Below are 21,952 nucleotides of genomic sequence, written 5' to 3'. Positions count from 1 at the left end.
TCCGGCGCTGGGGCCATGCGGGGCCGCTCATCCAGGGGGGCGTGGACTGGCAAGTCGCCCTCCTTTCTCTCTCTTTCTCTCTCTTATACCACACCGGTAACAGGGAGAGAAAGAGAGAGAGCGGAGGGCACCTTGCCGGTCCACGCCCCCCTAGATGAGTGGCTCCGCATGGCCCCAGCGCCGCCCAGGCAAAGGGGAAACCCCAAGATCGCTTGCCGCTTGCCGCTTGCCGTATTGCAGCGAAGGAGGCGAAGCAAGGCTCCAAGCTGCAATATGGCAAGCGGCAAGCGATCTTGGGGTTTCCCCTTTGCCTGGGCGGCGGGAAGACCAAGGGAAGGTTCCTTCAGCCGCCCAACACCTGATCCGCTCCGCAGCGCGGCAGCAGCGAGGAGCCGAAGATGGGGTTTCCCCTTTGCCTGGGCAACGGGGAAACCCCATCTTCGGCTCCTCGCTGCTTCCGCGCTGCGGAGCAGATCAGCTGTTGGGCGGCTGAAGGAACCTTCCCTTGGTCTTCCCCGCCGCCCACACGCAAACTCCACCATCTGCGCATGTGCGGCCATGAAAAAAATGGCACGCATGCGCAGATGGTGGTTTTTACTTCCGCACCACTATAACGTGGAAATCGATTAGCGCGGGAGGTCTTGGAACGTAACCCCCGCGCTAATCGAGGGATCACTGTAATGGCTAGGGGCTCAGGCTAAGTTACATTTCAGGTCTTTCCTCCACCTTCAAACAACAGCTTTTCTTTTCAGCAACTGTGCCCCAAATCAATTTGCACATCAAGACTTCAGCCATTAAGTTACGATTTTATGACAGTCCTGCTTAAGGCTATTTTACTGGTTTCCCTAGCTCAGTCTTACAATTAAGAGCCAATAAATGACATGCAGAATGGAACAGCAACATTCCAGCACTTGGTGAAATGGTGTTCTTCAATTTCTATCAGTCCATCTTATTAATTTGCAGACAGGCCTAAAGAAACATAGAAGATTGAAGGCAGAAAAAGATCTCATAGTCCATCTAGTCTGCCCTTATACTATTTCCTGTATTTTATCTTAGGATGGATATATGTTTATCCCAGGCATGTTTAAATTCAGTTACTGTGGATTTACCAAGCACGTCTGCTGGAAGTTTGTTCCAAGCATCTACTACTCTCTCAGTAAAATAATATGTTCTCACGTTGCTTCTAATCTTTCCCCCAACTAACCTCAAATTGTGCCCCCTTGTTCTTGCGTTCACTTTCCTATTAAAAACACTTCTCTCCTGAACCTTATTTAACCTTTTAACGTATTTAAATGTTTCGATTATGTCTCCTTTCCCTTCTGTCCTCCAGACTATACAGATTGAGTTCATTAAGTCTTTCCTGATAAGTTTTACGCTTAAGACCTTCCACCATTCTTGTAGCCTGTCTTTGGACCTGTTCAATTTTGTCAATATCTTTTTGTAGGTGAGATCTCCAGAACTGAACACAGTATTCCAAATGGGGTCTCACCAGCGCTCTATATAGCGGGATCATAATCTCCCTCTTCCTGCTTGTTATACTTTGGATGTAAAAGCAGATGTGTGCAAAGGTTCAAAAGGTGGCACTCATTTGCAGCTTCTTAAAGCAGCCACTCCTTTTCCTAGATCACATAGCTGTTGTTTAATTCCCATAAAAGGAATGAACCGTTGACTGTGGTTAACACTATACACTGGTATCTCTACCTAAGAACGCCTCTACTTACAAACATTTCTAGATAAGAACCAGGTGTTCAAGATTTTTTTGCCTCTTTTCAAGAACTATTTTCCACTTACAAACCTGAGCCTCCGAAACTGTAACCGGAAAAGTCATGGAGAAGCCTCTGTGGGGCCTCTCTAGGAATCTCCTGGGAGGAAACAGGACTGGAAAAGGCAGAGAGAAGTCTCCATGGGGCCTCTCTAGGAATCTCCTGTAAGGAAACAGGGCCTCCACCCTCCCTGTGGTTTACCCAATCGCACGCATTATTTGCTTTTACATTGGTTTCTATGGGAAAAATTGCTTCTTCTTACAAACTTTTCTACTTAAGAACCTGGTCACAGAACGAATTAAGTTTGTAAGTAGAGGTACCACTGTATTTACATATCCCCATCCAGCCAAAGCACAATACACAGCACTATAATTCAATTCACCAAACTAGACAAATAAGTCTGCTGTCAGGGTTCCAAATACATCTGAAATCAAATCAAGAGTCTGAGGCATGGATTTCCTCAAAGTTCCAATTTATTAACAGAGATATGTTGACACATCTGTGAGAAACCCGACTGTAAAGCTACGAGGGTTTCTCCACCGAGTTTCATTTCCTTGCTCCCACACCCATCATGTTAACCAGTTGTCTTCTGCCAATGTGTCCGCTACTCCTATCAGCTTCCGGGCAAATACTGAACAAAAGATGACCTTGAGAATCTAGAAGGAATTTGACAAAATCTACGCATGTGTCGCCAGGATTGACGCACCAAGGGAAAGCTCTCCCACATGAAGAAAAAGAAATAAAAGTTAACCCTTAACTACCCTCTCTAGCTTACTAAAAGTGGACTGAGAGGAGAGTGAACTGGATAAACTGTCGAAAAACTTCACCAGAAGGAGTTAAAAGTTGAAGTAAATAACTCTTTTTGACGCGGTTGGGTGAAGAAGTAAGAACAAAGCGAAGATAGCGTCTGCTGTGGAGCTGGAGGAGAAGATGGACTCGTTGCTTAAAGGTTTTGCTGATATGGGCAAATTGCTCCAAGAGATGAAAAAAGATTTATCGGCACTGGGAACCGGAATGGCGGAACTGAAACAACAAACAAAAACTCAAGACCAAAGGATTGGAAAACTGGAAGCGGGGAAATCTCGCCAGGAAATTCGTATCATTAATCTTGAAGATAGACAGCGCCGTGCTAACATACGCTTGAGAGGCTTCCCCAAAGATTTTGGGGGGGGGGGCAAACAACTTATTCAAGAAATCCTCCAGTGGTTCATTGAGAACAAAGTTACATGTGAGTTGCAAGAATTTGAAAGAGCACATTGGGCTTTTGGTCCTCGCAGGGGTGATTCAAAAGACATTGTTATCAGATTTCTTTCAGAAAGAAGAGCTGCAGAGATTTTTAAAGAACTCAAACAGATTTTAAACTTACGCTACAAAGCCTTTCCAATACGTGTTTTAAAAGATTTATCTGCCGAGACTCTCAAGATGAGAAACCAGATGAGAGAGATCTCTTCTCAGCTGTATGAAAATGGGATAAAATTTTCTTGGAGATATCCTGCCACCATTATTGTGTTTAAAGATACTAAATTTTTCCAGGCAAAGTCATTAGAAGAAGGAAGGAAGCTGCTTTTACAATTGGGATTAAATCCAGAGGAAGCAATGCAGACCCAGGCATCGATCGACCAGCCAGATGCAGCAGAACAGTTTCGCGAGTCAGAACAAACCAAGGAGGAGAAGATTGCCGAACTTCAAAGAGAATTGGCCTCACTGCAATCGGAGAAGCGTGATCAGCCTCGTGTGACCAGACAGAAGAAAAAATAATAAACTGAACTGAGTTGTCATGCTAATATGGTATTAAGTTTTTCAACTAATTAACTTTTTTTTTCATACTTTTGTACTTCTTGTTGGGGGTTCACGCTAGTTAATAAAGGGAGAGGAGGGAAGGAGGGGGGAATCTTTTATTGTTTTGTAAAATGGGGGAGAAGGGAGGGCTTTCAGAGGGAACGTAGATCTAAGAGTGCCTCTCAGTAACGGAAGGTTTTTTTTCCGTTGCCTTCCCCTGTGGGAAGGTCAGGGGAGGGGCACAAGGGTGTGGATTCTTTGGGAAAATAAACAATTCTCCGGTAGGCTCTGTTTTGTTGAAAGAGGAAATGCATTTAGTTTATGTAAATGGGTGATCTAAGCCTTCTATCTCTCAATGTAAATGGTCTTTCATCACAGAAAAAGCGATGTAGAATCATGAAGCTAGCTAAAGACTGTAAGGCAGATATTTTATTCTTGTCGGAGATCCATAAGGGAAGGGAAAAAACAAATAAATTAGTAACAAATATTGAATGGGAAAGAATTTATCATTCGAAAGGAACGAATAAATCCAGAGGGGTGGCAATAATGGTTCATAGAAGAGTGGATTTTCAGTTAAGCAATATTAAGAGAGACAAGGATGGTAGAATGTTATTTATTAAGGGGAAAATAAGAAATAATCTAGTAACTCTAGCGGTTATTTATGCCCCTAACGTAAATGCAAAACAATTTATAATAAATGTAAAACGGAAATTAGATAATTTTGCGCAAGGTATAGTGGTTTTAGCAGGTGATTTTAATTTGGAACTAACAACAGGGAAGGGGGATAAGAGAAAGTTACATTTAAATAAAATTAATATGATGGACCTTCATCAAAATGTGGTTAAAAGAGACACTTTCTATTCTGCAAGACATAATAAATTTAGCTGTATAGATTATATGTTAATTAATAAAACAGATAAGGTTAAGTTGAAGAAAGCGGAAGTGAAAGCCATATGGCTATCAGATCATGCTCCTATGTTAGCTGTGTTAGAAATAGGGGTTTGTAACAAACAAAGAATTTGGAGGTATAACCCCATTGTCTCTGCAAATGAGGAGAGCAGAACTAAATTACAAAAGGAACTCAATGGATTTTTTAGTATTAATGCAACAGGCGAGGTTAAAGAAACAATAGTCTGGGATACACATAAAGCAGTGATGAGAGGTAATTGCATTAGTACGGAAGCTTTCCTTAGGAAATCCTGGAATGTTAAGAGGAATAATCTATTAAAAGAGATAGAATTAATCCAAGAAACTTTAAAAATTACAAGAAACAGAGAATGGAATTTATTACTATCATTTAAGAAAAAGCAATTGCAATTACTTGATGAGGAAAATTGGAATAAAATGAAGATGATTATGAAACATAGAATTAGAAGCTGGAACAAGAAATCTATGAAGCAAATGGTACATTATTTAAAAAAAAGAAAAGAGAAATCTTTTATCTCTGCTTTAAAAGATAAGGATGGTCTAATAAAACGTAATACTGTAGAAATGGAAAAAATAATGAGAGACTTTTATGGGGAATTATATAAAAAAGAGTATGTTGTTTCACAAACTTCAGAGGTTAAAAAGCAATTAAAGAAAGAGGACAGTCAAATGTTAAATGCAAAAATTACAAGTGAGGAGATATCTAGAGTTATTAAGGGATTGAAACCTGCTAAAGCTCCTGGTCCAGATGGTTTTACAGCTGAATATTATAAAGTGTATATGAACGAATTATTACCGTATATGGAGAAATTGTTTAATAATGTAATGGAAACTTTTGAAACTCCACAGACGTGGAAAATGTCAGAAATTATAACAGTCCCAAAACCAGATCGTGATTTAATGGATCCTAGTTCCTATCGCCCTATTAGCTTGTTAAATCAGGACTACAAAATATTTATGAAAATATTGGCAAATAGGGTGGAGAATATATTACCAAAAATAATTGGAGAAGATCAATATGGATTTGTGAAAGGAAGGAAAATCTTTGAACCAATAAGAAACGTGATTAATGTTCTACATCATGCTACCAGTACCAAAAGGAAATTAAGCATTTTAAAATTAGATGTTTATAAGGCCTTTGATAAAGTTAATCATGAATACCTATTTCAACTATGTAAAGATTTAAATATGGGAAATAAATTTTGTAAAGTTATAGAAACAATATATAAGGATAATGTAGCTCAAATTAGAGTAAATGGCAATAGAACAGAAATGATTAAAATTCAAAATGGAACTAAACAGGGATGCCCATTATCCCCAATGCTATTTGCATTAGCAATTGAGACCTTAGCAAATAAAATTAGAAATGATAAGGAATGGAGAGGCTATCAAATAGGGGAACTTGAATTGAAATTAAACTTATTTGCAGATGATGCTATAGTAATGTCTGAAACCCCAATTGAAATGATGAAAAAAATAATGATATTACTTCAAGAATTTAAAGATCAATCTGGGCTTAAGGTTAATATAGAAAAGTCAGAGATAATATGCTTAAATACTGGCCCCAAAGAGCAAATTGAAATTCAAAAAATTTCAGGATTGAAACTAGGTTGTAAAAAAATGAAATATTTGGGAATTTGGTTATTTAAAAATCCATCCAAAATAACAACGGCCAATTATAACTTAATATGGAAAAAAATCCAGAAGCAGATCAAAAATTGGAAGGGAAAAAATTTAGGAAGAATGGCTAAGATAAGGGCCCTTAAGATGATGATAATACCAAAGATGATGTATTTGTTTCAAGTTTTACCGGGCAGTTTTCCTAAGGCAAAATTAAGAGAATGGGATAATAGACTAAACTTTTGGATTGAAGGAGAGAAAAAATCTAGAATAAGGAAGCATTGGCAGTATGCACAAGAAAAAGAAGGAGGTTGGGGAAGCCCATCTCTAGTAATATATAGAAATGCATTTCAAATTGAAAGGTTAATCGAGCTACAGCTATGGGGGGAAAAGAAATGGGTAGAATTAGAAAGAGAAATTAATAATATAAATAATAAAGAATTATTATTTAAAAATTGGAATAGAATTGAAATCAGTACCCTAAGTGATTCTTTTAAAGCATGTTTAGAAATATGGCTTAAATGGCAGAGGACAAGTGGAATAAAGTTATCCAAGCTATCAACGTTGCATGCACTGAATATAGGGGATGAGGCTAATTTAATTAGAATCATTAAAATATTAAATAGTAAAGGGGTAATGAGAATGGAACAGCTATATGAGAAAGATGGAAGAGTTAGTAGAACTAGATTGGAATGGCTGATCGGTAAACAGCAATGGTTGCAGATTAATGCAATATGTACATGTTTAAATAAAAGTGAGAATAAAGAAGCCTTCTTACGAGAAGAAAATAACTTGGAAAAAATAATAAGGGTAAAGATAAATGAAAGTAAAGGACAAGCCAGTAACATATATAGAATGCTATTGCAGAGGCAAGAAGAGGTAGTTAAAAGTCTAACAAGATGTTGGCAGGATGACTTACAAATAGACGAAAGAGAAATGGAAGAAATAATAGTAAACATATATAAGATTAAAAACACGAGAGTTAAAGAGATGAGAAGAAAAATCTTACATAAGTGGTATTATACACCTGCACAACTTGCATACTACCAGGGGAAAGAGAAAGGTAAATGCTGGCATGGATGCCAGAAAAAAGGAATCTTTATGCACATGATCTGGGAATGTATAGAAATACAGAAATTCTGGAAGGTAGTCCAGAATGAAATTAATAAAATGTTAAATATTAATTGGATAATTACAAAAGAAACAGCAATCTTAATTAAATATAGGGAACTAGGAGAATCTAAAGAAATTAAAACTGTAGCATTGGAAAGTGCTCAAGCGGTGATAGTATTAGGATGGAAAGACTCTACAAAATGGACACTACAGAATTGGTATTGGTACATGGTGGATTACATACACTTTGAAATTATGGAAATAAGATTAAATAATTTTGATGAGAATAAACTAGAGAAGCTGATGGTGCGATGGAACAAGGTAAAAGATTATATGTTAAGTAGAATCTGTGATGTAAATACGAAAAATAAACTACAATCACTCTTTTAGTAAAAAAAAAAAGCGTTCAAGATAGAGCCAAGGATCAATAGATAGACAAATAATTCAAAAGTCTTTGAATCCTTCTATAGGGGTGGTGGGGGTGATGGGGGGTGTGTGTTGTTTGGTGATGGGCACATGCACTGTGCACTGTTATACGTTTGTTTTTTGTAAACTTATAAAATCAATAAAATTTATTAAAAAAAAAAAAGAGAATCTAGAAGGAATTTGTTATGTCTACATCTCTATATCCCTCATGCAACCGCCCCTCCCAAGTTCCCACAGCAAGGATACATTCTAAACATAAAATGTGGCAGGCCAAAGTCTCCAAATCAACAATGGCTTTGGCCTGACATCTGCTCTTTTGTAGGAAAACATGAATTTACATCATTCACCTCAGCAGCGTTCAATATCATTTGACAAGGATAGGCAAAAATTAGGCAGATGCAGGGTTACTTCATTTTTTCCCCCTAGAAAACATTAGATTCCCAGGAATAAGATTAAAAGCAGCCTGAATGTTACTTCACTTATTCCATATCTTACAAGATGAAAATTGTTTTCACCGTCAAAAGTTTATAACTAATAATTAATAATAATAATAATAATAATAATAATAATAATAATAATAATAATAATTTATTAGATTTGTATGCCGCCCCTCTCCGGAGACTGCTTGTTAAACATCAGCTAGAATTATAGAATTTTTCCAAATTTATTTTACATAATATTTTTCAACTGCACAGAGCTGTACACAAAAGGATTTGATAAAACTAAAATTTTAAAAAGGATAAATTAAGAAATTGTAACTTCTGTTTATGTTTGACAAGACTTTTTTCTCCTCCTAGGCCGTTACAACTGTATACATGGTATGTTTATATGTATGTTTGGTTTTTATGTATTAAGTGGTTTTAATTTGCTTTTAGTATTGGATTTTATTGTATATTGTTCATGATTGTTGTTAGCCGCCCTGAGTTTTCGGAGAGGGGCGGCATATAAATCCAATAAAACTTGAAACTTGACCATCTGACTCTTTGCTTAGCAGTGAACCAGTATATGTTCATTCAGAGTAAATATTAAAAATTGTTCTAATGTTGTATATATGTATGTATGTAAGACTTTCATAACGATTGCAACCTAACTGTATGAAAGTTTGTATCTCGAAAAGTTTGTATGACGAGGGGTTTGTAAGACGGGGTATCACTGTACTGCTCAAAAAAATAAAGGGAACCCTCAAAGAACACATCCTAGATCTGAATGAATGAAATATTCTCATTGAATACTTTGTTCTGTACAAAGTTGAATGTGCACAACAGCATGTGAAATTGACTGTCAGTCAGTGTTGCTTCCTAAGTGGACAGTTTGATTTCACAGAAGTTTGATTTACTTGGAGTTATATTGTGTTGTTTCAGTGTTCCCTTTAGTTTTTTGAGCAGTGTACTTCTTGTCCACCCTTCCACCAGGCATTTATAGTTACACTATGGCATGTAAATTAAATGGATTAATATATGAGTTGTTAGCTGATTTATATGAGAGTTATGGCTGTGCTCTAAACTGAAACTGTTCAGTTGCACCAAGCATTAATTGATCTGTGCTGAATCCAAACCGTGCTAAGCTAAAAAGAGAGGGATAATTTATTTGCTTTGGAGCGCCTGTTAAATTAAATGACTGAGTCCACACAGTATTCTAAGCTTTATTTAACCATAGTTATTAAACAAACCACAAGGGTCAGAGTTAATACAATATGTTAGTCTAAAACCAAATACATCCCACAAATGGCTTTGTGCAATATATGCTTTATGGCTTTATGTCAAAAGGCATGGCGGCCAATGTAAAAGGCAGCTGTATATAATACAGACATTGAGCATTGCTATCATTCAAGAAACTCTTCCATTGCACGCACGCACACACACACACACACACACACACACACAATATTTTGATCAGGGTCAATAAATCCCAGGTCAATAAATCAAGGTCAATAATGGAATCTTATATCACAAAGATTTCTAACTAAAATAAAACACTCAAGATATATTCTAAGACTTGAGCTGGAATTTAGCCTACCCCCAGGAAGTTCCTATTTGCTATTCTTAAAGTGGGAGGGAATGAATTACTCATCTTTCAGGATGATCTAAACATTGAATGATGCAGTTATACTGCAGAAAGAGGCAATTCAGTACTTCATCTTATGTAATTGAGACAATGACTAACTCTCGTATTCTTAGACTGACTACTGGGCATCGTGAGTTAACTTATTCATTTTTTAAAAAGAGCCCTCCCTCCCATTGAAAAACAATATACAGGAAAAGTGTTTTAAAGCCAGCTATTGGTTTTTCGTAAATTCAGAAGTGCAGATTTCATTCTCCTTGTCTGACGCAATAGATGGCGTGTTTTTGAGAAAACTGATTTCAGATTATCTTGAGTGTAAAAAAAACCAAGATGTTAACAGCAGTGTTGGTCAATTAATAAGCGACTGTAGATGAAAGATAATAATAATAATAATAATAATAATAATAATAATAATAATAATTACAATGAATAATAATAATTAATATTATTAATACTGTTAATAATAATTATTGTTATTGTTATTAGCTGCAACAACTCTGGATATGCCAGTGAAAGTGGTCCCAGTGGTCCCAGGCACGCTGGGTGCAGTGTCAAAGGATCTCAGCAGACGTTTGAAAACCATCGGAATTGACAAAATCTCCACCTGTCAATTGCAAGAGGCCGCTTTACTGGGGTCGGCACACATAATTTGCCGCTAAATCACGCAGTCCTAGGTGCTTGGGAATCGCCCAACTGGTGATGAAATATGAAATCCAGCATAGTGATCTCGTTTGCTATGTTGTATTGTTGAAATAATAGAAATAATAACAACAACAATAATGACTTGGAAAGTACATTGGAGGTCTTCTAGTCCAGCGTTTCCCAACCGGTGTGCCGCGGCACAGTAGTGTGCCGCGAGACACTGGCAGGTGTGCCGCAGAGCTACGGAAGCTCCAGCTGGGCAGGGCGCTGCCGGTGCCGACCTGGAGCGCCCGCTCGCAGCTGTCCCCCGGCTCCTGCCCGATGCCGCGGTTTCTGGCGCTCTCCTGCTGAGCCCCAAAGAAGGAAGGCAGGAAGAAGAAGGAGAGCTTCGTTCTTCGTGCCTTTTTCCCGCCTTCCTTCTTTGGGGCCTAGCAGGAGAGCGCCGGAAACCACGACATCGGGCAGGAGAGGACAGGAGAGAGCGCGGGCCGGGCCGGGCCGCAGAGGCGGGCCGGGGCTGGGGAGCGCGCGGGGGGTTGCCCTTTTGGTTTGGAGCTGCAAGCGCGGCTCCCCGAGGCAGGCGGGCAGGCAGCTTCCCTCCCTGCGCCTTCCCTCCCTGCGCCTTTCCCTTTCCCAGCTGCAGCCGCACCCCCCCGGTCCCCCCGCCAGTGCCCTCCCGCCGGGCCCTGGCGTCGGCGGCAAGTGTCCTTTGGGGCCCTGCGGGAGGGCACTGGCGGGGGGAGTGGGGGGGTGGCTGCAGCGGCCGCAGGCAGTCGCGGGGAGATGGCGGCGGCGAGAGGGAGCTCCAGGCGGCGGGAGCTCTCTCTCTCTCAGCTGACTGCAAGTGGGAGCTCTGACGGTGGCGATTGGACGTGCTGCTGGACGCCGTACTGCTGGCGCTGCGGGCTTGGCATATACGGCGTCCAACAGCACGTCCAGCTGCCGTCAGGGCTCCCGCTTGCAGTCAGCTGAGAGAGAGAGAGAGAAAGAAAGAAAGAGAGACATATAAGAGAGGCAGAGAGAGAGACAGCAAGAGAGGCAGAGAAAGAGACAGAGAGAGAAAGAGAGGCAGCAAGAGAGGCAGAGAAAGAGAGACATAGCAAGAGAGGCAGAGAGAGAGAGAAAGAAAGAGAGACATAGCAAGAGAGAAAGAGAGACATAGCAAGAGAGGCAGAGAGAGAAAGAGAAAGAAAGAGACATAGCAAGAGAGGCAGAGAGAGAAAGAGAAAGAAAGAGAGACATAGCAAGAGAGAAAGAGAGACATAGCAAGAGAGGCAGAGAGAGAAAGAGAAAGAGAAAGAAAGAGAGACATAGCAAGAGAGAAAGAGAGACATAGCAAGAGAGGCAGAGAGAGAGAAAGAAAGAAAGAGAGACATAGCAAGAGAGACAGAGAGATAGCAAGAGAGGCAAAGAAAGAGACATATAGCAAGAGACAGTGAAAGAGAGAGAGAGAGCAAGAAAGAGAGAAAAAAACAAGAAAGAGATAGCAAGAGAGAAAGACAGAGGAAGGGAAGGAGGGAGAGAGAAAGAGCAAAAAAGAGAGGAAGAAAGAAAGAGGGATGGAGAGAGAGAAAGAAGGGAAGGAAGGAAAAGAGAGAAAGAGGGAGAAATAGAGCGAAAGGGAGGAAGAGAGAGGGTTTTTTTGTCCAAACTTTTCTTTAGCCCACCCCCCACCCACCCTTTCAATGTTCCCCAGGATTTTGAAAATATGAATAATGTGCCGCGGCTCAAAAAAGGTTGGGAAACACTGTTCTAGTCCAATCCCCTGCTTAGGCAGTGTTCTGCCGGCTCCTGGCACGAGCCTTCAATTAAATGTAAAAGTAGCAAAAACAGACACACACACAGGAAAAGGCAACAATAGTTTCTTTATCCAAAGAAAAATAAAAGAAAAACCCTCTTTTGAATTCAAAGGGCTCACTTCTAAAAACAAACAAACTTGAATGCAGTGAAATAACAAAAACAACGAACTCAAGTCAATTAACCAGTAGCTGTGAATTCGTCACAGCTACTCCTCTTCAGACGTTGTAAACTCACTATGATTTATGGTCAGAGTCCTGAAATCCATACTCAAGGTCCTGGGAAAATCTGGAACGGCAGTGCAAAATCCACAATCACGATCAGATAATCTTCCACACTGCAAGGCCAGCACGCTGCCCATTTAACAGCAGCCCTAATTACTTGAACCCCACCCAACCACAGGTGGACTCTATTATCTCTTGTAATACCTATTAAGCTGTTCTCTTCTATACTTAGCTCTACGCATGCGTGGGTCTATCACTGCTTCCTCATCGGAGTCTATTGAAGCTAAGGAAGATGATGACTGGCTTCTTCCTGGGCTGCCTGGCAGACCCCCCTCTGAAGGTCCCATCTCACAGTCACTCCCTTCTTCAGAGGATAATTTGCTGCCCGAAGCTGTTGGCAGCAAAACAGGCCTGTGACATTTGGATGTTTCACCCACATCCACCCCCACAGTTCTTGGAGCAGGAGCTGGGCCAGAGCTAACCACAACAGGCAGGAAACCCTGCACTACTTCAGACAAATGGTTATCCAATATCTTCTTAAAAACTTCCAGTGTTGGAGCATTCATAACTTCTGGAGGCAGGTTGTTCCACGGGTTAATTGTTCTAACTGTCGGGAAATTTCTCCTTACTTCTAAGTTATTTCTCTCCTTGTTTAATTTCCACCCATTGCTTCTTGTTCTACCCTCAGGTGATTTGGAGAATAGGTTGACTCCCTCTTCTTTGTGGCAGCCTCTGAGATAATCCAAACTATATCAACACAGCCATTCTATCTCAGGCAAAACAAATGAGTCTCTCAGTCAACAATAAATACAACATCTAAGCCACGAGAAGACTATCCCCTCCTTGTATTTTCAAGAGAATCAAGAATGTATTCTTTGAAAAAGCACTTCTGGGACAACTTATAGAGGTCCATCCATAAACCTTTCACCCTTCCTTCCAAAATGCTCCTTGTAGAAAGAATCAGAACACCAGACTTTTCTCTTATAAAGTGCATTAGTTGACACAAAATGTACCACTATAAATGACCTGATCTTGACCCATCGAAGTTCATGTTCCATTATCTTGATATCAAATAATTCTTTTTTACCTTCTTTCTGTCTGAAGGACGGGCTACAAAAGAATGGGATTTGGACTGAGGACAAAGAAATTTCTCCTTTCACTAGCTTATTATTATTATTATTATTATTATTATTAATTATTATTATTTATTAGATTTGTATGCCACCCCTCTCCGAAGACTCGGGGCGGCTCACAACAGTAATAAAAACAATATAGTAGTGGAACAAATATAATATTAAAAAACATATAAAACCCTATCATTATTTTAAAAACCAAACAGCACATTCATACCAAACATAAAACAAAGTATAAAAAAGCCTGGGGGAAAGGTGTCTCAACTCCCCCATGCCTGGCGGTATAAGTGAGTCTTGAGTAGTTTACGAAAGACAAGGAGGGTGGGGGCAGTTCTAATCTCCGGGGGGGGGGTAGTTGGTCCCAGAGGGCCGGGGCCACCACAGAGAAGGCTCTTCCCCTGGGGCCCGCCAAACGGCATTGTTTAGTCGACGGGACCCGGAGAAGGCGAACTCTGTGGGACCTTATCGGTCACTGGGATTCATTCGGTAGCAGGCGGTTCTGGAGGTACTCTGGTCCAATGTCATGTAGGGCTTTAAAGGTCATGACCAACAGTTTGAACTGTGACCGGAAACCGATCGGCACCCAATGCAAGCCATTATACAGTAACGTATGGTAGAACCAAACTTAACCAAACCATACTTCATGGAAAGTAGAACCAAGCTTCATTGCGTTCGATGAACTCTCCTTTAATATTTGGAGAATCTGGTTGTTTTTATGTACGATAGCAAAACAATTGCACGTTTCAATAAAGCTCAACAGATATTTTTGACTTAATTCTCCAAAGTGTCCATTTAAGATGGAAATGCATTGAATGTCTTTCTAAAATGGATAAAAGAATGAAACTTTTTATGAACACTCCACTCTAGTACTTTTTGTTGCTGCAGTCACACATGCAATTTCAGGAACTTCTCAGTCCCTTCCCATTGATCAAGGCTCTTTTCTTAAAATGCTATGAGAAAGAGGCGGGTTTCCAGTACTGATACAGCTATTTCCAAGAGGCAAAACAAACAAGAAAACCAATATACAACTTTTATTGAGTCCTCAGCATGTTCCAGTGAAACATTTTGTAAACGCTGTTTGTACATGGGATGCACTTAAAAACCCATATATGAGTGTAAGAGAGGATCACATTAAAACAGAACGGCATTGTAGTTAGTTATCCTATTGCAGGTTCCTCAAAACTTTAAAAGCTTGCTGGGATGGGGCACAAATGGCTTTGGAACCATTGCAGTACATTCCTAGGCACCAGGAATAACAAAATACATAATAATGTACAAGAAGATTGTCCACCTCTTGTAAAACTGTCTTCAAGGTATCGTTAGTTATCCAGAAAGGACCAAAGGTGAATTTAGAGGCCTTTTTATACTGACTGCCCATGCCAGCCAAAGTAATAGGGGTTTACACCAGTTTCTGCTATTCACTTATTTGAGGTTTTTCATCAAACACAAACACATAGCATGTGCTCACTAATTTAATACTTATTTATTTTTGATGACTTTTTAAGAATTTTTGCACTATTCTCCCAGCTGGCTTTCTTTTCCTATTGATTATGTCAAAGAAGCAATTATAATGCCATGGATTTTGCATCAGAGATCACAAGGCTCATGTGGTCAATACGTACTACAACTGTGTTGTATAAGCAAGGATTACTAGGGCATGAATAAGGCATGAACAGAAATACAAAATTGTTCAGATGTTCCCATTCATTCCACAGGAACTAACAAGAAACCATGGCAAACAGCGCCAAATAACCTGTTAAGTGCAATCATATGTTTTTATATCAGTATTATCTATTACTTAAATTCCGTCCTGAGAATTAAGTGCATTATGGCCAGTTCCAAGCATCACATGGCTTCTTGGAAGGTCCTTGGCACCATAACCAGCATTTTTAAAAAATTAATATAAAGAGGGAAATTAAAATCATTTTCCTTTGTTCATCACAGGAAAATGAGAAGGAGGCAGATAAACATCGGTACCTGTTAATAGCAGCAACGTCTTCTATCAACAGCATAACCACTTTGGTACTTTGGAATTGAGAAGGCAAAGTGTGATTGTGAACTTCTCCTGAATTTCTCCACAAAAGGAGATTTGGCTCAAGATTCCAAACGGCAAAAAGGGCACCACCCAGAAAGCGTAAGGCAAAAAAGATTAGTAGAAAATGAGTCCTTTTATAGCTTATTTCATAATTCTATTTTTTTTTCTCTCCTCCAATGCAATTACAATGCAGTTCTTTTCCTTGCCCTCGGGTTCCTTTTCGGTCATCAAAAACCTGGTGCAATCCAGTGAAGAAATTTCATGGCAACTTCAAAGCCAAGGAAGCATGCCTGAAAAAACAAAAGTATGTCAGTGGTGGATTCTAAATGATTTTGGTACTGTTTTGTGCACATGCAAATCAGGAGCAATCCATCGCTGAAGTACAGTATATGCATAAATTCACATTGTTCACATTTTTTAAAAAAAATTTGTGTGTGTGTGTCTTCAAACTTACAAAGAACTCAAAGAAACATAGAAACATAGAAGACTGACGGCAGAAAAAGACCTCATGGTCCATCTAGTCTGCCCTTATACTATTTCCTGTATTTTATCGTACAATGGATCTATGTTTATCCCAGGCATGTTTAAATTCGGTTACTGTGGATTTACCAACCACGTCTGCTGGAAGTTTGTTCCAAGGATCTACTACTCTTTCAGTAAAATAATATTTTTTCATGTTGCCTTTGATCTTTCCCCCAACTAACTTCAGATTGTGTCTCCTTGTTCTTGTGTTCACTTTCCTATTAAAAACACTTCCCTCCTGAACCTTATTTAACCCTTTAACATATTTAAATGTTTCGATCATGTTCCCCCTTTTCCTTCTGTCTTCCAGACTATACAGATTGAGTTCATGAAGTCTTTCCTGATACGTTTTATACTTAAGATCTTCCACCATTCTTGTAGCCCGTCTTTGGACCCGTTCAATTTTGTCAATATCTTTTTGTAGGTGAGGTCTCCAGAACTGAACACAGTACTCCAAATGTGGTCTCACCAGCGCTCTATATAAGGGGATCACAATCTCCCTCTTCCTGCTTGTTATACCTCTAGCTATGCAGCCAAGCATCCTACTTGCCTTTCCTACCGCCCGACCACACTGCTCACCCATTTTGAGACTGTCAGAAATCACTACCCCTAAATCCTTCTCTTCTGAAGTTTTTGCTAACACAGAACTGCCAATGCAATACTCAGATTGAGAAATAAAGGGAGACTAGTATAGATCTATTTCGAGCTATTTAGCTCTCATCAGCCAACCATACCCTTCTAGGATTTGAACCTGGGCTGCTTGTCTTGCTAGGCAGTGTTTTTACCCTCTACCCTCCCTTTATTTCTTTATCAATTTTTTGTAAGTTTGAAAATATGGTTTGTAGCCTGGATGGCCCCTGGAGTGGGGCTGAAAGGTAAAAGGAAGCAGTGTGCTCCCTCATATATTTGGTATACCAGGTGACTTGACATATGTATGTATATGTGTGTATGTGTGTATACATACATACATACATATACATAACACACACACAAATATAGTCACATTCATGTTGTGGGGGTGTTTCTCTATTCTGATAGCTTCCATAATTATTCTCTTGTAGTGCTTGGTATGCATACATACATACTGTACATACGAGTCTATGAAGAGGGGCGGCATACAAATCTAAATAATAATAATAATAATAATGATGATGATGATGATGATGATGATGATGATGTTTTTCTGTTGAGTCATCTGGTATACCCAAATAAGGGAGGGAGCATATTGCTTCCTTTTGCCTTTCAGCTCCACTGCAGGGGCCACCTAAACAAAGACCATATTTTCCAAACTTGCAAAGAACTGATAAAAAAATAAAGGGAGACTAGTACAGATGTATTTCGAGCTATTTAACTCTCATCAGCTAGCCATACTCTTCTAGGATTTGAACCTGGGCTACTTTTGCCTTGTTAGGCAGTGCTTCTACCCTCTAAACCCCAGGTTCTCCTCCCTTTATCAGCTGAGCCAGGGAAATACAGTATTACATGTTTTTCTGTTGTCACCTTGTATACCCAAATATGGGAGGGAGCATACTGCTTCCTGAATACTGAATACTAGAAGGGTACGGCTAGCTGATGAGAGCTAAATAACTCAAAATAGATCTAGTCTATTATAGATTAGTTTCCGTTTATTTGTTTAGCCTCCCCGAGTCTGCGGAGAGGGGCGGCATACAAATTTGATAAATAGATAGATAGATAGATAGATAGATAGATAGATAGATAGATAGATAGATAGATAGATAGATAAATAAATAAATAAAATAATAAAATAATAAATTATCAGTTCTTTGTAAGTTTGGAAAATATATGTATATGCATGTGTATTTGTGTGTTAATAATGTGCTGTTTCACAGCCTGAATTGCTCTACATAATTACTAAGATACAATACCCACAAAAAAGGGACAGTTTCAACATTAACCTTTGAAATGTCTCCAATAAATATACTGCATAGGCACATATATAATAGCTAGGCGTTCAGTCAAGTAGAACATCGGTCAAAGGAGACCTGCTGGAGACGAAGGAAGGAAAGTAGAATAAGTTTGGCATTCTGTTTCTCCAAAAGAGGCTTTGGAGAACTGGGGAATCATCCAGAATAGTATGCACATTGATGCTCAGTTTTATGTAGAAAAATTAACAATAGCCAGCTATTTCAGTGGTCTCCAAGAAGTTCCCACTGGATCTTATGTCTTTTCAAGAGCCACTTTGTTTCATGACCAGGGCACGGATCCAAATTGTGGTCACTAAATGATGACTATTTGTAATAAGCATGTGGTTGATTTATTACTGTTTTCCATTTGTTTTATTGTTTTCATGAGGTAGTCCTCGACTTAAATGACCACAGCTTGTTGTACATACTCCTGATCAGTTGGAGGATGATGAAGATATTGAGGACTCGGATTCAGATAGTGTTTATGAAGTAGTGGGGGGCCCGGGGTTACAGGTAGTAGGACAGGTGGGAGGCCAGCCACAGGATGGGGCTATGAGTCCAGGATCTAGCGAGGAAGAATCAGACACTCACTGGGTTAACCCTAAATTCAGAAGGATTCAGAAACGTAGAGAGCAAAGGTCTGGAAGAAGATATTAAGGAGAGGAATGGGTTAAATATTGTAGTGAGGTATTTGACATGTCAAGGGGCTAGTGGAGAAGAAGGGTGGAGTTTCAACGTTGCTGAAAAGAAATATGGATGCGTTTTCGCCACGCTAATGTAAGCCAAAGTATTTTGTATTGTATTTAGTCAGTGCTGCTGTTTTGTTTTAAAGCTATGTAGTTAGGAATAAATCTTGTCTAAGTGAAGCAAGAAAAGGAATGTTAGAAACGCGGCTAAGAGAGATAACGGACCGAGTGATGTCTGGAATGTGTTGAAGTATAGGAGAGCAGAGAAATAAACGGAGTTGCTTTATTCATGAAATGATGCATTTAATGAGAGTTATTTGTAATTACTAAACTTCTACCAGAAACCAGAACACAGCTGATCCCAAAATTTCTGTTGTGAAGTGAGACGTTTCTTAAGTGAATGTTTGCCCCATTGTACGACCTTTCTTGCCTCAATTGTTAAGTGAATCACTGCCAGTTAGCAACCCCGTTGTTATCTCAATCTGGCTATCCCATGGGCTTTGCTTGTCAGAAGGACATAAAAGGGGATCTCTGCAACCGTTATAAATATGAGTTGGTAGCCAATCAGTCTGAATTTTGATCACCTGGATGCTGCAACATACCGTGTTTCCCCGAAAATAAGACACTGTCTTATATTAATTTTTGCTCCAAAAGTTGTGATACGTCTTATTTTCGGGGGGTGCCTTATATTTCTCAAATAAGACAAATTCACAGGCAGAAAAGCTGACACCCCCAAAGAAAGTATACCGTACGTTACACTGATTACGGTACGGTATCTGTCAGTATGGCACCCACACACACAAACGACGGCACTTATATGGTACAACAGTATACTCCCGCTATTGCAGCTTCCGGCCACCAGAGGAGCTACAGTCTACGCACTGTAGTGGAGACTGTAATGGCGGTGAGACAGCAGCAGACTGTGTCTGCTTTACTGGACGGTACAAAGCGATGGAAGGAGCCAGCAGGGGACGCCACATTATTACGGTACCACTATGAACAGCTTTGAATGGTACCGTATGTTTTTCCACCGTACCCTATGTAAACTTAACTACACTTTATTTTCGGAGGGTGCCTTATATTAGCAAATTCTGCAAAACCTCTGACATGCCTTACTTTCGGGGTACGTCTTATTTTCGGGGTATGTCACTATCTTTTCAGTGCCATTGCAACTTTAGAAGGTTAACTAAATGAATTGTTGTAAGTCGAGAACTACCCATATTGTAAGACACCCAGAGATACCGTTATGTAAGATGGGCAATCAATAAATTTAACAAATGAATTTATTAATTAGAATTTTATGCCGCCCCTCTCCGATGATTAAATGGATGAACTGGAAGTCAAAGGTAGCGTTTGCTTACTGCATTGGCAGGAAAGGCTCTGATCATCACAGCGGTGAACCCCTTGTACAAAGACAACACCCCCTCCTCTCGAACAAGCTCTCGCAGGACGTCTCTGAAGCCGTTGGGATACTTCCCTGGAGGAGCTGTAGAAAAAACACAAGATACATTTTGTGAACCTCATCCTCCCCAAGAGGCTTTCAGCAAACTTCCCCTTTCTTTCCCAATCCTCTTTAGTTCTATCTCTTGCCATAATGCTCCTCAATGAACAATAGTTAATTGATTCCCTGCTCTCAATGATTCAGTCCCTAATCATCTCACAATTCATTTATTTATTTATTTAATTTATTTATTGGATTTGTATGCCGCCCCTCTCCATAGACTCGGAATGGAAAAGGAATAGAATAGGTAGAGTGGAATAGGATGGGGTGGGATGGGATGGAATAAATAGAATAGAATAGAATAGAATAGAATAGAATTCTTTATTGGCCAAGTGTGATTGGATACACAGAAATTTATCTTTGGTGCATATACTCTCAGTGTACATAAAAAAAATATATATTTGTCAAGAATCATGAGGTACAACACTTAATGATTGTCATAGGGGTCAAATAAGCAATGAGGAAACAATCAATATTAATATAAATCATAAGGATACACGCAACAGGTTACAGTCATATAGCCATAAGTGGGACGAGATGGGTGATAGGAACGATGAGAAGACTAATATTAATAGTAATGCAGCCTTAGTTAATAGTTTGACAGTGTTGAGGGAATGATTTATTTAGTAGACTGATGGCATTCAGGAAAAAAACCCTGTTTTTGTGTCTAGTTGTTCTGGTGTACAGTACTCTATAGAGTTTTGAGGGGAGGGGTTGAAACAATTTGTGTCCAGGATAAATATTTTCCCAGCCCTCTTTTTGACTTGTGCAGTATTCAAGTCCTCAATGGAAGGCAGGTTGGTAGCAATTGTTTTTTCTGCAGTTTTGCATATCCTCAAGTAACAACAGATCCCACCTCCCCCCCATTCTGTCCCTGCACTCTCCATGGATCCCCTTTGGTTATAATTTATCATGTTTTAATGTAGATTTATAAACACATGTTTATGACTGTAAGCTACCCAGAATTACCATTTGGTAAGTTGAGAGCCCGATAAATTTTATAAGTACAGTAATACCTTGTCTTATGAACCTAATTGGTTCCCGGGGGAGGCTCGTAAGACGAAAAGTTCGTAAGACGAAACATTGTTTCCCATAGGAAACAATGTAAAATCAATTAATCCGTGCAACGAACACCCCCCCCCCGCAAAAAAACGCCGCCACCCCGGCTGTCACCTTTTGAAACAGCCAGGGGGCTTCTCGGCGGCCTCCCGAACGCCGAACGCCAAACCCAAACTTCTGGGTTTGGCGTTCGGGAGGCCTCCGAGAAGCCCCCCGGCTGTTTCAAAAGGTGACAGCCGGGCAGCGGGGCTTCTCAGCGGCCTCCTGAACCCGAACCTTTGCCGAACCTCCGGGTTCGGGGTTCGGGAGGCCGGCGAGAAGCCCCGCCGCCCGGATGTCACCTTTTAAAACAGTCGGGGGGCTTCTCGGAGGCCTCCCGAACGCAAAACCCGGAAGTTCGGGTTTGGCGTTCGGGTTCAGGAGGACGCTGGGAAGTCCCCCGGCTGTTTCAAAAAGCGACAGCCGGGTGGCGGGGCTTCTCGGCGGCGGCAGGTTCGTAAGAAGAAAAAAGTTCGTAAGAAGAGGCAAAAAATTTCTGAACCCCGGGTTTGTATCTCGGGTTGTTCGTAAGACGAGGAGTTCGTATCATGAGGTACCAATGTAAATATAAATAAAATAAACTATTTACTATAAGGTAAGATTTTCACATTGCTGCACTAACAGAGCAAAGCAACAGTCCCTCCTGCCCCTCCTGCTTACAGAAGTCTTAGATTTATCAACCTGCCTGAATTTCTAGGAA

General features: G+C 40.1%; 1 protein-coding gene across 1 annotated transcript in view; it reads right to left on the bottom strand.

The window, feature by feature from the left end:
• Positions 1 to 14,501: 14,501 nt before the first annotated feature.
• Positions 14,502 to 21,952, bottom strand: part of SLC25A20 (solute carrier family 25 member 20) — a 47,001-nt gene continuing 39,550 nt past the window's right edge. Inside the window, exons 8-9 of the mRNA XM_070738095.1 lie at positions 20,015 to 20,139; positions 14,502 to 15,810 (exon numbers count right to left, since the gene is read on the bottom strand). Of these exons, the coding sequence (XP_070594196.1) occupies positions 15,748 to 15,810; positions 20,015 to 20,139 (188 nt within the window). The 3' untranslated portion in view covers positions 14,502 to 15,747. The remainder of the gene's footprint in view (positions 15,811 to 20,014; positions 20,140 to 21,952) is intronic.

The sequence above is a fragment of the Erythrolamprus reginae genome, chromosome 2, assembly GCF_031021105.1.
Source record: "Erythrolamprus reginae isolate rEryReg1 chromosome 2, rEryReg1.hap1, whole genome shotgun sequence".
Classification (NCBI taxonomy): Eukaryota; Metazoa; Chordata; class Lepidosauria; order Squamata; family Dipsadidae; genus Erythrolamprus; species Erythrolamprus reginae.
This window is presented reverse-complemented; position numbering and strand designations above follow the sequence as displayed.